Here is a 17,126-nt window from a genome sequence, read left to right on the forward strand (position 1 = left end):
AAATTCTTAAGGCAATTATGAAATGATATTATGGAACGTACGCGTATACAAATGATTCTGTAATTAAAAAGTAATGTTTTTATATATAAAAAGATGGCGCTGTTTAAGTAATCTGTTTCCAATATAAATTATTAATGCTTCACTGATCTCCGGCTAGCTGAATTAAGTGATCTTTCAATTTAACTAAAATATTTTATTCGCAAATATTAAACTCCCTCATTCAATCTAAAAAATTTAACTAAAAAAATGAAAAATAAATAATAGTTTAAAAAAAACTAAAAAACATGCTTTATATAAAATTCAACCAAATAATAGAAAATAAATTTTAATGTGATATTATTAAAATAAAAATTCTTCTACACCCCAGGCTTTTTTTATAATGAAATATATTTTTTATATTATTTTAAATTTAAATTTATTTTCTATTTTTAAGTTAAATTTTATATAAAGCGTGTTTTTTTAGACTTTTATTTATTTAATTTTAAAATATCTCTCTACTGGCTAAGCTAAAAGTTTTATACCTACCAAAAAACAAAAAAAAATTCTATGGTCCTAAACATGCGTAAGCGTCATATTAGTCTGTGATGCACACAGAGTACATCTATATACATAGTACGCACATAACCTATTTAAATATGAATATTGATGTGAATTATGAATTAACAATGATATGTTACATTAATTAAATAATCAAAACGTCCATGTAGCTATAACAGAATATTATTAATATTATAATTTAATTATTGTACCTACGTATTTGACAATTTCAAATTGGGGTTATTATACCAACATAGGTACCCAAGTTAGAGAAGTATTAATTTAATAAACAAGCATGGAAAAATCTGTAGATATTGGTATTTTAGAAGAGAAAAGTACTTGGTTATTGCATCCGAGATTTTTTCCTAGCAAAGTCGGTGGAAAACCAGCATGGTTAGATTTAAAAAACTTGATTTCAACTTCAGATTTACTATGCAATAAATGCAATGAAGTTTTAGTGTTTTTGTGCCAAGTAAGTTTGAGTTAGTGAGTGAAAGTAAGCATTTAAAATATTTTGAGCTATTACTAATTACAGTTACAAATTTCAGGTTTATGCTCCATTTGAAGAGTTAGAGTATTGTTTTCACAGATCAATATTTATATTTATTTGCAAAAATGGTTCATGTTGTCAGTTAAACTCATCCGATAATTTTAAAGTATTTCGTTGTCAACTATCAAGAAAAAATGAATTTTATTCATTTGAACCCTATGAGGAAAATGAAAATGAGGTGTGTTGTCATATTTTATGCTCCATCATTCAATCAATTTATACATATATGTATATAAACTTTACTAATTGTGTTTTTCAGAACTTTTGTATGGAAAAATGGCCAAAACTGTGTTATGTGTGTGGTATAAAAGGTCCGTCTCATTGTTCAAAGTGTAAAAATGTTTATTACTGCAGTAGGAAACACCAGGTTCTCCATTGGCAGAAAGGTCATAAAACATTATGTGACAATCTCAAAAAGGTATATTATTCAGAAAATTATTCTAATCTCAAACTTAGGTGGTACTCAACAAAAACCACTTAAGACTGGATATAATTTTGTATACTACTACAAGTACTTTTTACAAAATCCTTCACTAATATAATTTTATCCTTGGCAAGCTAAGTAGACTACTAATTTGTAATTGTTAACTTTTTGTAGATAATTAATTTTATTTCCTTTTTATTGATTTCTGAACTACTTTGTTTAAAATAAGTTTGTTGTTGTGATAACTGTAATTCAAAATAATTTTTAACTTTTTAAATATTTGTGGTATATTTTTAAGTGGCTTCCCACACAGATAAGCTTCTCAAAGTTTAAGTGTGTGTTATTATATTTTAATAAAATACATTATATTTTAAATAAATATTTAAAAAAATGTACAAGTTATTTTTGAATGCTGAATTCAATAGAAACAAAAAATATTTAATTACAAAACTAAGATATTTTGATGTTGGCTTGTGTGATGGCTCAATATTGTGCACACCCAGTTTGCTTGTTTGTATAATTTTATATCTAACTATTCATAAACAGTATATTATATTATTGTAAAATAAAATAATAATAATATTTCATATTTTTAGATGGATGACTCAAACTTTAAAGTGGCAGATGCTGGTAAAGATCTTCTTTTTAAAGAATGGGAAATTCTAGTTGATGAGGAAGATCCAGTAAGTTTTTGTTATCTAAAATAGGGAATTTACTTTAGTGTGATCATCAATGTTTAAACATGTGATCATTAAGTTTACCTTGTGTTTAAAGCCTTCTGGATTTTTTTGTAAAGATATCAGACATATGTTTTTGAACAAATAGTCTTATCTCATAAATGTATAGGCATGGCAGTAATAGAATTTTAAATTTTTTCAAAAGAAGTTGACAAGAGTCTAGGTGGCCGGCTCTACAAACCGCCCTGATACACTTCTTCTGTTCAATAAATAAGTGTCCTATGCTCACCGAGTTGCCCCATATTAGGCAAGTGACAGAGAGTGAAAACTCATGGTACTGTACAAGGTGGGCCAAAAGAAATCACCCTATTGGAAGATGCTCTCATTTTTGCAAATGGCCGCCAATGTTAAATCTGTTTGACATTTATTGACTAGACAGATGCAGAATACAAGTGAACAAGCCTTGGAGCAGTACACTCCCCAAGAAAGTGGAATAATTGTGTTTATTTTTTTGCGTAACAATTCGTCTTTGGTGTTGGCACAGCGCAGATTCCGTCGCCGATTCTCCGGCCGTTTGACACCGACTGCGCAAACACTGCGCCGTTTGGCCACCAACCTTGAAGAGTATGGGAACACACAAGACGTTGCCAAGAGTGGGCGGCCCCGGAGCGCCCGTTCTGCCGAGAATATCGCCGCTGTTGCCGAGGATGTCGTGCAGTCGCCGGAAAAATCGACCAGACGCCGTGCCACGCAATTCGTCATCAGCTGGACGTCCCTAAGGCAAATTGTAGTTTAAGACCTGCGCATGTTCCCGTACAAAGTCCAGTCCGTGCATCAGCTGCTGTCTGCCGACCGCAAAACCTGCGTAACCTACGCCCAAGCCATCCTCAATCTCGAAGAAGAAGTGGACGATTTTTCGACCAAAATCATAATGAGCGATAAGGCTCATTTCCACCTCCGCGTGTACGTGAACAAGCAAAACTATCGCTTCAGGGGCACCGAAAATCCACGAGTGATGCACGAGGCAAGGCGAGACAATTACACGCGCTCAAAGTGACTGTATGGTGCGCTGTGCACGCTTGAGGGCCATTTTTTTCGAGAACGCCGCTAGCCAAACGACAACAGTGGACGGTACGCGCTATAGGGCCATGTTGACCGATTTTTTTCTGCCGCAATTGAACGAATTAGGACTGCAGGACATGTGGTTTCAACAGGACAGAGCAACGACACACACTGCGCGAGCCACAACGTTTTGGCGATTTGCACTGGCCCGCAAGATCGCCCGATTTAACCGTTTCAGACTTTTTTTGTGGTGTTTTTTGAAGTCCCGTGTTATCGTGAACAAGCCCGATACTCTGGAAGCCCTCAAGTCAACATTTGACACGAGTGCGAGAATCTGTCGCCCGATGTTCTCACTGAAATGATGAAAATTGCCATAAAACGAACCCGTTTGGCAATCAATTGTGACGGCGCCCTTTGGCCGATATCATCTTCTTGGCTTGACCACTACAATTCTAAAGGTTCAAATAAAAATAATCAAAAAACAGAATCGAAGTTTTTCATTTAGAAAAAAAAAGAGACAAACAACATCGGATGACTTCTTTTGGCCCACCCTGTACATCTGCAATACCATAAGGTACAAAATGTGTTGCAGGCCTTAGAAGTAATTAATTTAATACCCATTTATTTTGTATGTTTGTCCACAGTTTGTTTATCAAACAATATATAATATTTGATCATATGCTTGCATTGATTTGTGTTGACACCCATAAAATTTATTTAGTGTAGTATTAAGTCACAACAAAAACTTAATATTATATTTCCAGGAGGAAGTGAAAAATGTAGATGTCAATCAAGAATTGGATAAGTTAAGTAAAATGACTCAAAACAAAAAGGCTGGTACATTGAATGACATTAATGAGGCAGAATTAGAAGAGTACACCAGAAATTTACCTGAAGATAAAGTGTTTAATAAATTCAGTAAAAGAATAGCTAGACATCCAGACCAAGTACTCCGTTATGATAGAGGTGGTGAGCCACTGTGGATAACAAGCAATTCTAAAAGTAGTGTTCCTAAATGCCAATATTGCCAGGGAGAAAGACAGTTTGAATTCCAAGTAAGTATATTATTGGTCCCAAACATTTTTAAAAAATTGTTATGTTTAAAAATATGTATTGATGATGGTATATATTTAATTGCAATACTAACTGAAATTTTTAAATAGGAGGACAAATGAGTGTGAGTGAATCAGAGGATAAGTGATCAATACTGCCCCAGATCAGCATCACACCCTCAGCAGACCACATAATAAAACAAGATAATTAAGTGTGGGGAGGTCGGACATTATCTTGAAAGTATATAAATATTGTGCTAATGTTCTTTATAAGTAATTATATTATTATGGCATAGCCAGATTATAATAACTCTAAATAATTTATGAAAGAAAAACCTGTTTCAATTTCTTAAGTATAGATTAAAAAGACTATAGTTGGCTGTTAAGTACTCCAAACATTGGAATAATTCATGTTATCCAAATGTTTTAAGTTTTCTTGAGTGTTAATTCGGCCAATATTTGTCTTTAATCAATTCAACACATGTATAGCCTCTACATCAGGCATCTTCAGGAGATGTCGACTCATCAGACATTGAGTCTCAAATCTCAAGAAAACTCGAAACATTTGGATAATTATAGAGTTCGACAAAATAAATCCTACAGCAATAAATTTGATCATTCATGTTAAAATTCAGAAATATTAATGGGCTTTAATTATAGATTAAAATACCTAATGTATGATTTCCTAACATTAAAAAAACAGTTTATCATCTTATATCCTTTTTCACAGATAATGCCTCAACTTCTTAACTTTATAAATGTGGGTATTGAGTTGAACAGCATAGACTGGGGTGTTCTGGCTATATATACTTGCAAGAGGAGTTGTAATGAGGGACCAGCTTATAAAGAAGAAGTTTTAATCAAACAAGATCTAAGCAACTAAAACCTAATTAAATATCTGTACAATAATGTATTATAATGTATAAAAAATTATAAATTTTCATGATTTCTTTTTTCCGTAGTCTTCTGACAAATATGTTAATAGGTCATTCATTCCACTAAACTCTGTTCTTGATTGTGGTGGATTATTTTTTGGCAATACTGGAAGTATGTTGCCCACTTTAACTCTAAAGTCCTTTAACTGTAAAAAAATAGGAATTATTAAATTTATGTAATATGGAAAAATATTTTAGATACCTATAGTTAAAAAAGATCTATTATCATCACAATGTCACTTCTACACAAGATTTTTGTAATAAATTGTTATATCATAAACTGTTATATGAACATTTTGCCTCATCAACATATGAAAGTGTTTCAAAAAAATACCATTGGATGCTGGATATTTAACACATTTATTGGCCCTATTAAAATCATATGCATTTATTTATTCCTGATGAGTAAATCAAATATATCAACATCAATATAAAGTAATCATAACTTCACAAATCTTGCAAAAGCTCTATAATAATATATTAAACTACAACAGTTACATCTTTGGCACCAGATAATTTCCAAATTCCATAACACAAAAATGATGTTCCAGCTACAGCATAAAGGGTACCCCACCCTAGAGCTCTTAAAGCTAATATGGCTCCTGCATCAGCAAATTCTACACCACCCTGGAGTCCTAAAAATGGAATTAAAGTTTAAAAATTTACTGCAAGAGTAACTGACATTTCTTAAAAATCGGTATCTTTATTTTTGGTTTTAATATTTGTGTAGAAAACTGAAAATCTGTATGAAAGTATATTTCTGTTAATAAAAATAATATTTAATCAAGCATATTTTAATGTAATCAATCGCTATTTTAAGCAATGTGTATGTTTGGTTTGTCCCATAGTGGTAAGTACCTATATGAATAAAGATTCAGGACAATGAAGACAAAGATGAACAATACATGGAACAAAATACACAAGAACCACAATGTGGATGACTGCTAAGTTCAGATCTAGGTAAGGATTGTAGGTAAATCAGTTTGTTTGGCTTTCTGATCCCTTGACAGATGAGGTAATACATTCACTTACTTTAATAAGACAATGTATAAGTTGTATTGGGTTTATACCTTTTAATAAAGACTATTATTATAAGAAACCAACATATGACTAGCAACTACCTTACGTACCTATCTTTTAGTCACAAACCAGGTGCAATATTCAATTTTATATATTAAGCATAACATAATTTAAAGATAACAAAATATATAAACTAACCTTTATTGAAATACTTAGGGTCAGCTTTCTTAGCTGTGGATAATGTTGCACAAAATCCAACAAAACCAGATATCCCAGCCACTGAAGCCAAAAATGCTCCAGCTAAAATATCAATTATGTTTACAGTTAAATATACGAAACATATTATACTAGAATAGTAAGAAAGCCTTGCAGTTTATATTTTTTCTTGTACTGCAACTGCATACTTAACTTTTATTCGATCTAATCGTTCTTTATCAGCCATTATTCAATACAGAATTTTTGGTAGTTGGTGTTTGGTTATAAAAAAATAGCACGTAAACATAAAAATATATGTTTCATAAACATACAAAAAAAATCAAATTATTTATAAATAAAATATAATTTTACTTGAATTTTTTATCGATTTTTCATATCAAATTATTTCATAGCTATTTATTTCTATTTTCGAATAAATAATTAATAATATTTGTGTGTACTGAGTACGTAACAATCAAAGAGAATTTTAAAACACTACGTTCAAGAGACGGGAGTGCCATACAAAATAATGATAAATGTCTCTTGTATAGTATCGTACAAAATCTTAATACCAACATAACCAACTAATGACGTAATATCAGAGCTGCCAATATAATAAATATATAGGGTTGGAATCAATCCATAATTTTTATCGATAATTAACTAATAATATATATAATAATTTAATATAAATAATGTCTCATTTTAAGGTTCTCTTTTGTTAATTTTAATATGGACCTTAGCAAAGTCTTTCTAGTTAAAACTAAGGGATACGTTTTAGTTATCTCAAAGAAAAAAACCATGGGCTGCGTTCAAGCTGCAATTGACGACGTGCTTGCACAGATCCCCTCCGCTGAAATCGTAGTCTTGGGTGATTTCAACGGGCACAATGCCATATGGCTTGGATCACATACCACAGACTACCCAAGGCGATCTGTGCATAATTTTGCATTAGCGTATGGTCTGTCCCAATTGGTTGAGTCGCCAACGCGGCTCCCGGATAAGGATAGCCACATGCCGTCCTTATTAGATCTTCTGGTGACTACACATCCTGATAGTTACCAGGTCTCTGTCTACACCCCTCTCGGAACGTCCAACCATTGCCTGGCCAGCAGTGTAGTGCCTATCCGACGCCAACGTCGCAGACCAACAGCGACCCGCTGCGTTTGGCACTACAAGTCAGCATATTGGGATAGGATGCGTTCTTTTTTTGCATCCTACCCTTGGGGCAAGGTTTGTTTCCCTTCGGATGATCCTAGTGCCTGCGCCGTTGCAGTAGCCGATGTGAAGTTACAGGGCATGGATATTTTTATACCAAGCTCTGTAGTACCGATCGGTGGCAGATCACAGTTCTTAAAATAGTTCATGAGTTTATTAACCTTTAAAATCCTTTTTATTATATTATATTGTGGTTATGATGTGAAAAAAAATATTTAAAGCCTAAAACTTTGGGTTAACTAACTTCTGATAATAAGTATTCTGTTATAATTTCAGATTCTGGACCTACGCCTGCGACTTTATTGCAACATCTGAAAAACGAATAGCAAAGACTGTCTAAACCGAAACTACAACGCAAAACAAAACTATTAATAAAATATTAATTATGATTTTTTTTTATAGAATAGGAGGACAAACGAGCGTACGGGTCACCTGTTGTTAAGTGATCACAGCCGCTCACAATCTCTTGCAACACCAGAGGAATCACAGGAGCGTTGCCGGCCTTTAAGGAAGGTGTACGCGCTTTTTTGAAAATACCCATGTCGTATCGTCCCGGAAACACCGCACAAGGAATTCATTCCACTGCTTTGTAGTACGTGGAAGAAAGCTCCTGATACTGCTGAAACTGGGCTGCGCCAAACCAGAGATGACAGAAATACTCCATGTGTGGCCGGACTTGCGCTTTGTAGAGCGCTAGAATGTGGGCCGGCTTGAAGTATTGCTGTGCTCTATTAATGACGCCCAGTTTCTTCGAAGCCAATTTGGCTTTGCCCTCCAGATTGCCACGAAATTGGCAATCGCTCAAGATTTCGAGACCCAGTATTCCGATACTAGGCGAGGCTTTAAGGGAAATTTTGTCGAAGAGCGGTGATACGACAAATGGTTTTTTTTTAGTGGTAAACGCGCAAACTTGAGTCTTCTGGGTGTTAAATTGGACAAGGTTCAATTTACCCCATTCCACGACCTTCTCAAGAGAGGAATCGATAGAAGACACAAGTTTCTCCCGGCACCGGTCGACGATTTCCCGTGAGAGACCTGCATGGCCTGTGTATACGGCATCACCAGTGCTGTCGTCTGCATAGCAATGTTTGTTATAGGTGTCCAACATATCATTGATATGCAGAAGAAACAGGGTGGGAGGTAGCACACAGCCTTGGGGCACTTCAGCAATCACGGGCTTCGGGGTCGAGCAATATCCGTCGATAACGACCTGTATGCTGCGCCCAGTGAGGAAGCTGGAGGTCCACTTGCACAAGCTCTCGGGAAGCCCAAATGATGGAAGTTTTGAGAGGAGCGCCTTGTGCCATACACGATCAAAGGCCTTCGCTATATCCAGGCTAACTGCCAGGCCTTCCCCCCTATGTGTTAGGTATACCAGAATATCACCTGCCGACCGACCATAGCGAAAGCCATACTGTCGGTCGCTGATCAACTGGTGACCCTCTACTAGGTATACCAAGAGCTGGCGGTTGATTATGTTCTCCATGATTTTGGAGAGCAAGGAGGTAATAGCAATAGGCCTGTAGTTTGGCGGATTCGAACTATCTCCTTTGTTTTGGATCGGGTGGACAAGGGCTGACTTCCATAAGTCAGGGACTACGCCTTTTGAATAGGAGTGCCGGAATAAACCCGTTAGGCGGCGTCAACACAGGGGCACACGTTCTAAGCACGATTGGAGAAATGCCATCCGGCCCACTCGACTTCCTGACGTCCAACAAAAACTAGAGCTCGCCTAACAGTTTTCTATCTGAACTGTACTTCAGGCATAGAGCTCTGACACCGTGGGGTAGTCGGCGGTGTTTTTCCGTTGTCGTCAAGAGTCGAGTTGGAGGCAAAAAAAAGCGCACAAGAGATCGTCTTTCTCTTCCTCTTGTGCAACGCCGGCAGGGACGGATGGTTGTAGATACCAAGAGCAGCTTTCGACAATGAACAGAACTTGCGTGTTCCAGTCGGGTAACTGGAAAGCTGCTCGCCGATTTTGACGACTTGCTTCGATTTCGCACGGGCGATTTGACGCTTTAAAATCTGGAGGCACGGTTATATTTCCTCTTAAGAACTTTGCAATTCGGATCGTTTGTGCTTGTGATTGTTCTGAATATGGACTACGGCAAATTAGTGAAGCTCCGAGTGCTAATTTAATTAAAATATGGGTACAGCGTTTTGAAGAGACTGGTTCAACGTTTAAACCACAAGCAAAAGGTCGTCCAAGAACATCTAGGACCGACGACAATATTGAGAGAGTTATGCAGTCAGTACGAGGAGATCCACAAATGTCTACTCGCAAGAGATCGTCTGTCTTACACTTATCGAGACGAGGTTTGCAACGAATTTTAAACTTGGATCTTAAACTGCATCCTTACAAGCTGCAGTTAACACAAGAATTGAAAGAGTCTGACTTCGGAGCAAGGCTCGCATTTGCTAATGAAATGCTTAATCGATTTTCCAATTTTGACAATTTCCTTTTCTCAGATGAGGCCCACTTCCATATCAATGAGTTCGTAAACCGTCAAAATTGTCGTTACTGGAACAGTGAGAATCCCAAACTCAAGCACCAGAAACCACTGCATAGTCCTAAAGTGACAGTATGGGCAGCAATCTCTGGTAGAGGAATAATTGGACCGTTTTTCTTTGAAAATGCGCAGGGGCAAAATGTCACTGTTAATACCGAACGCTATGTTGCGATGTTGGAAGGTTTTTTGGCTCCAGAGCTTGAAAATTCAAGAATAGTGAATTCTGGGACTTGGTTTCAACAAGACGGAGCTACCTGTCACACATCAAATGACTCCATGGCGGTTGTGAAACAGATGTTCCCTGGCAGACTGATTTCGAAAAGAGGTGATATCCCATGGCCCTCACGTAGTCCAGACGTGACGCCTCCTGACATTTTTTTGTGGGGATACCTCAAGAACAAAGTCTACAGCAATAATCCGAAAAACATCGATCAGCTCAAGGAGAATATCCGTGGTGAAATGGCAGCAATTACACCAGCATTACTGAAGAAAGTTTTCAATAACTTCCGTTTGCGATTAGAGGAGTGTCGTCGTAGAGAGGGTCATCATTTAGACGATGTTTCCACTTCAATTTACCACAATATAATGTTCTACATTCTGGAATCTTTCAGCAATGGTTCGTTCAATGATTCATCTCTAGCGGCTCAGTATCAAATTATTAATTAATAGGGAATGAGCATGACACCTGGCTCAATCTTGACAGTAGCTTTGCGAGGGCAGTAGCGACAGCAGAGTTGGATTTATCGCTTAAATTGTTAACTTAAAACGTTAATTATTATAAGACTGTTAAAAATTTAAAGTAACTACAGAGTTATATTTTAATGCATAGTTATATATAACTATTTGTTAATTTAACATTAGCACAACATTTTATTTATGCTAGGAACTACAATCTACCTAGGTTTTTATTTAATGAATCGATAATAACTCAACTTTACATTAACGATTTGCACTTACATTCTAGGTTGGTTATTCTAATTATGTATATTCAACATTTTAAAAAAGAATAAATTAAGTAACTTTAATCTCAATTTTATTATGAAATTATGCAATGTGAGTTTATTATAAGTTTGAAATTACCAAAATATAAGTACGAATTAATAAGTATTTAACTAAGTTAACAATCTAACACAAGCTATTATCTATCGTGGTCGTCAATTTTTCTAAAACTTTTTTTTCTATATGACCTAAATGTTAATGTGTCGTGAAAACTGTTAATGTCATGATCGTTGAGATCATTAAATGTTGTAGATACTCTATTAAAGGACCGTATTGTTTCACATTCATTCTAGATTAATTATTTGAAAATATTTTATTAATCTGTAGTACAGCTACAGATTAATATAATATACCTACAACCAATAATATCAATTATTACAAATGTCTAATATCTAACTTGTTACGTAGCATTTTAGATCGTAGAAATAGTAATCGTGCATAATAACTGTAATAAGCGTATGCCGAAAGATTCGTTCTGAAAAGAACATTTTATTTTATATAACGTAATATTAGCGCTGATAAGAACCATTTCATAATGCTGTACATCAACTCATAGAATCATACAGATCACCAGTAGTCATCTCATGGATGTACGAGCATCGTCACGTTCTCTCGACGACCGCAGATGTACTCACGTGATCAGTCATATGCTCCGCGTTACACAACCGCACAGCAAGGCCGAGCGTCCTCGAATGACGCGTCGGGACTCGGGGGTCGATCGCTATTCATGCAATTTTAATCAATGAGCGACAGCGTAGGTGCTGAATGCTCATTGACGAACACATAATAAAAGGCATAAAAGGCATTTATTTTCTCAAAATTGATTCCTTTAGAATTCTTTTGATGTCATTTCTTATACTACTAGATACTACTACCGCTTCGGAAACAAATGGCGCTCTGAGAGAGAAGAAGCGGCGCAAGAAACTCTCCCAGCATTCTTTTTTTATGCGCTCTTTTCAATAAAAATATACAATATTGTACAGTCGCTATAAAATAATCACAATCTAGTCCCAGGCTGTCCGATCATTTAGATATTCAGCAGTGGAGTAATAGGATTTACGACAGAGCCATTTTTTTATAAAACATTTAAATTTATTTATAGATAATGCCTGAACAGTGGCTGGGACTTTATTGTAGAAGTGTATACATTTACCCTTAAAGCTATTATGTATCTTATGAAGCCTACTAGAATTAGTTACAAGTAATCCCTTATTTCTAGTGTTATAATAATGAAAATCACTATTAAGAGGAAAAAGGTGACGATTTTTGTGAACATATATTAAATTTTCATAAATGTACTGACAATAAACAGTCATAATATTTATTTCTTTAAACTTTTCTTTGAGAGACTGTCTATAACCAAGCTGATATATAGCACGAACAGCTCTCATTTGCTGTGCAAACACTATATCAATGTCATCAGCATGACCCCATAGTAATATACCGTACGTCATGATGCTGTGAAAATAACTAAAGTACACTAATCTAGCGGTCGCAACATTCGTGTACTCTCTAATCTTTCTAACTGCATATGCCGCAGAGCTGAGTCTATCTGCTAGATGGGTAATATGTGGACCCCACTGAAGCTTTTTATCTAACGTGATACCCAAGAAGACCGTAGTGTCCACAAGTTCCAATCTCTGGTCATTTATAAGTACGTTGGTTTGTACCTCCGCTGTGTTTGGTGTAATGAACCGTAAACACTTTGTTTTTTTACTGTTTAAGTGCAGATTATTCGTCTCAAACCAACGCACTATCTTTGAGAGTGCATTGCTTACCTCGTCATCAATATCCGCACGTCGCTTCACCTTAAAAATAAGTGAAGTATCATCAGCAAACAATACAATCTCATGGCTATCATCTACCACAAACGGTAGATCGTTAATATATATAAGAAACAAGAAAGGACCGAGAATAGAACCCTGTGGAACACCTATTCCCACAGGTTTAACCGAAGACCGTTTGCCATTTACATCGACTATCTGAACTCTTTCGCTTAAATATGATTTTAACAGATTTAGGGCTCTATTTTTCACTCCATAATGCTTTAGTTTTAGGAGTAAAGTTTCATGGTGGACGCAGTCAAATGCTTTTGACAAATCACAAAAAATTCCCAATGCATCCTGTCCCAGGCGTCAAAGATGTGCTCAATGAGTCTAGTACCCGCATTAATTGTTGATAAGCCCCTAGTGAAACCAAACTGATTTTTGTTCATTAATTTACAAAAATGCATTTGTAGCTGTTGAAGCAAAAGTTTTTCAAAAATTTTACTAAAAACAGGCAGCACTGAAATAGGTCTGAAATTAGCAGGGTCAAAAGAACTGCCCGATATAAACAAAGGTATAACTTTGCTGTATTTCATGAGGTCAGGGAACACACCCTCATCTATGCATTCATTAAATATTATTGCTAATTCAGGTGCTATAATGTCAAGTATGTATTTAACAATATTAGTCGAATGGCCCCATAGGTCTTTTGTATTTTTTAGGTTAATTAATTTGAAGATTTTTATTATATCGCTACCTGTAACATACTTAAATTTCAAATCAGTAGAAGATACTGGTACGTGTAATTTAAGCATATCATATGCTGCTTTTGGCGAAGAGTTAAGGTATTTGGTCGTGAAAATCGGGATTTCGGAGAAGTATTTATCAAATTCATTTGCAATTTCTATTTCCGAATTTATAACGCGATTATTAATATTTAAACAGATAGAGGTGTTACGGCAATTCGATCCACCAGTTTCATTGTTAATTACACTCCAAGTCGCTTTTACTTTATTATTACTGTTTTTAATTTTATCTGCAATGAAACGTGTTTTCGCTTCATGACAAACTATTTTAAAGAGCTTGGAGTATTTTTTTACATATATTTTAAATTCTTCACTATTATTGTAATGTTTTTCATAATAAAGATCATATAAGCGTTTACGACTTTTGTGGATACCCATTGTTGCCCAATCATTAAAACTATGTTTGTTGTTTACTGTCACCGTTACTGGAGTAAAAATCCTGTCAAATTCCTCACAGAAGGAATTGAAGACTAAGTTGTAGTGAAAATTTGCAGTTTCGCCACAGTGTAAAAATGGTATCGTATTTACCAAATTATTTCTAAACCTCTCAAGACGGCTACCCGTAACTGGTATAATCGTCACCTTTTTTGGTCTGACATTGTCCAATCTTGTATTTACTTTTATAAGTTGCCCACTATGGTCGGACTGAAGATTATTAATTATGAGTTTACTAGTAATAGTAACATCTGTAAAAATATTATCTAAACAGGTTGCTGTTGTAGAAGTGATTCTAGTAGGTTCCCAAAATACATTGAACAAATTAAAACTTCGAAATAAATTTTTAAGGCTAGTACAATTGGCCGAAGGTTCAAGCAAGTTTATATTAAAATCTCCACACACTATAATTGACTTGCTAGTTTTGCTAAATTTTGATAGTACCTCCTCCATTCTATGTTGGAATTGTTCATATGCTGCAGTGGGGGGGCGGTATACACTTACAATAATAAATTGCCCTAGTTCTATACAAGCTATCTCAATTAGTTGTTCTATAGAGAGATTAACAATATCTCTTCTATTTTCACATTTTAATCTATTATTAATAATAATTAGGGAACCTCCATGTATTGCCCTACTTCTACAAAACGAACTGACTACTTTATGCTCTCTAAAACTAAACTGGAGCTGATGACTCTTACGCCAATGTTCTGTAATACATAATATATCTATATTACAGCAGCTCAAAAACAGTTCAATTTCTAATTCCTTACTTGAGATACCTTGTATATTCTGGTGAACAATATTTATGAGCTTTATATTATGATTATCTATAGCAGTAACATTTATATTTGGTGAATGTTGCCTATTTTGTATGATATTGCAAGAGTTGTCCTCCCTTGTCAAATAACTTAATTTAAATTAATTGAAGCAAAATCTTCATTGTTATATTTTTGTACACTAGTACTAATACATTCCCCTATTGGGGATTATTTTACAATTTTGCCCAATAGAGGCATGTTTATTAAATAATACTACAGAGGAAGTAGTTTGTTGACTAAGACTATAAGCTACTAAAGTAGCCAGCTGTCGCTTAACTCTAAATGGTAGGTATATTATTCTCAATTCTTATTGAATGAAAAGTTTTACTATTGGTTAAAATGTAAGCTTTAGTATTGGTGTGTATTTTCTGAACTTGTAAATATTTTTTAAGTAACAAATGTAATTGGGTAACTAGTTTTAAGGATTTTGTATATATATATCATGTAACTTTCAAATAAATCATATCTTCCACATATTCCTCACAGTCAAGCAGTTGTTTTATTTAATCGCCAAACGCTCAGTCTCTAAAAATCGGTTGTCATGGTAAACATCTTGGTATGGCGAAATTTAAATAAGATTTAGGTTCTAAGGATCCGTGTATAATTTTAATTTGGCCACAAACGTTCAGACACCTTCATCTGTTGCAAAGAGAAACTACCTTAAAATGATATTTCCTGTTTATCGGCTTTTAATAGAAGTCACTGATCACAGAGCAGACTTAAATAATAAGTATTAACTTTGAAATTAAAATTCGTTAAGAGCATTTAATATAAACATGATTAATGTTTTTTCTGAGTCACAGTATATTAACTGTTTTAACTTTTAACAAACTAAGCCATAGAATCACATTTACCATTCTACATGTCTTTGCACCTTCAAATATACGAGTTATTCACTTGCTGTTGCGTGTTATTGTATATAATATATATTTTTTATACTATCCGGATATTTGAGTCACCGTGACGTCGCTAGGTAAAGTAATTTTTGTAGTCAATTATTATGATGATCAATGGAACTTCTTAACGACTTACAGTAAGGGTACGATCTGTTGCAGAATTTGTAACTGTCTGAAATCAAATTACAATGCGCTTACGTTCATTACTGCATTGCAAAATTTTGTAGATCTACAAATATTTAGACAAATTATTAGTTAGTGTACTTCAGATTCATTAAAAATTAAATAAAAATAACCAAGAATATCTGACTTCATAAACACTATTCCAAAACCTAGTTAAAAAAGAAGGACTCCGCGCCGTGATATTAGCAAGTGAAGCTAGTGTGTGTGCGGTTACGGGGTCTATCAGATACAAAAATTTTTGTCCCTTTAATAATCATATATGCACAAATACTTTTATAGTATTGATTTTACACTTTTTCACAACGCACGACGGCATTTTTAATATATTCTATTGCAACACAAACTGATCTGTCACAGACGATGGCAAATGTCATAATGGCGGCCGATCAGCTTGTATTAGTGTAATTGTATGCGTGGGGCTTTGTATTTACACGTTTACCGACTTGTTTTCTTGCCTCACTATTATGTAAGGTGACACGGAGTCCTTATTTTTTACTCGTCCGTGTCCAAAACAATATATTATATAATATGCACTAAAAAGTATAATAATAATTATTGCGTATTTGTAATTAATCAATCTAATTAATTAATCTTATTCTAGTTATGATTGTTAATTTCAAATAGAATTTTGCAAATAGATTATGATTCGGCTCCAATAAACTATTAAAAGTACGTGTTTAATTGGTACATCATCAACCTATAAACTGGGTGGTTTACACCTAGGTTCGTTGATACCGACTATTCTGTGAGTTATAATATATTTTAAAACTATTTTAACCTAACACTACTCCAATCTTTATCTTTATCTGATCAGTACCTATAGGTTTATTTATTGATACTATTTAGCTGATGGGTGAAACCAAACACTCGGTACATAATTATAGGAGAAAAGTTGAAAAAGTGTTCAGCTTATGTAGTAAATAACAGTTCAAAAACCTTCCACAATAGCGCTGGTGTAGGCTCAGGGTATGGTATGTACAGTGTCACCAATTTATCTATGAACTGATGGGTGTCGCCATCGTCGTTTCAGTGTTGCTAAT

The 17,126-nt window shown here is 34.7% G+C and overlaps 2 protein-coding genes across 2 annotated transcripts; one reads left to right on the top strand and one right to left on the bottom strand.

The window, feature by feature from the left end:
- Positions 1-592: 592 nt before the first annotated feature.
- LOC126977066 (programmed cell death protein 2) lies at positions 593-5,243 on the top strand. Its single transcript, XM_050825754.1, has 6 exons — positions 593-1,009; positions 1,086-1,265; positions 1,347-1,505; positions 2,108-2,194; positions 4,015-4,305; positions 5,033-5,243. The coding sequence occupies exons 1-6, from the start codon at positions 833-835 to the stop codon at positions 5,183-5,185; spliced, it is 1,047 nt and encodes a 348-aa protein (XP_050681711.1). The 5' UTR covers positions 593-832; the 3' UTR covers positions 5,186-5,243.
- Positions 5,143-6,962, bottom strand: LOC126977078 (transmembrane protein 242). The gene is made up of 4 exons (XM_050825772.1): positions 6,666-6,962; positions 6,456-6,557; positions 5,736-5,872; positions 5,143-5,383 (listed from the first exon to the last, which is right to left on the bottom strand). The coding sequence occupies exons 1-4, from the start codon at positions 6,697-6,699 to the stop codon at positions 5,243-5,245; spliced, it is 414 nt and encodes a 137-aa protein (XP_050681729.1). The 5' UTR covers positions 6,700-6,962; the 3' UTR covers positions 5,143-5,242.
- Positions 6,963-17,126: the final 10,164 nt, after the last annotated feature.

The sequence above is a fragment of the Leptidea sinapis genome, chromosome 43 (assembly GCF_905404315.1).
Source record: "Leptidea sinapis chromosome 43, ilLepSina1.1, whole genome shotgun sequence".
In the NCBI taxonomy this organism is placed as follows: Eukaryota; Metazoa; Arthropoda; class Insecta; order Lepidoptera; family Pieridae; genus Leptidea; species Leptidea sinapis.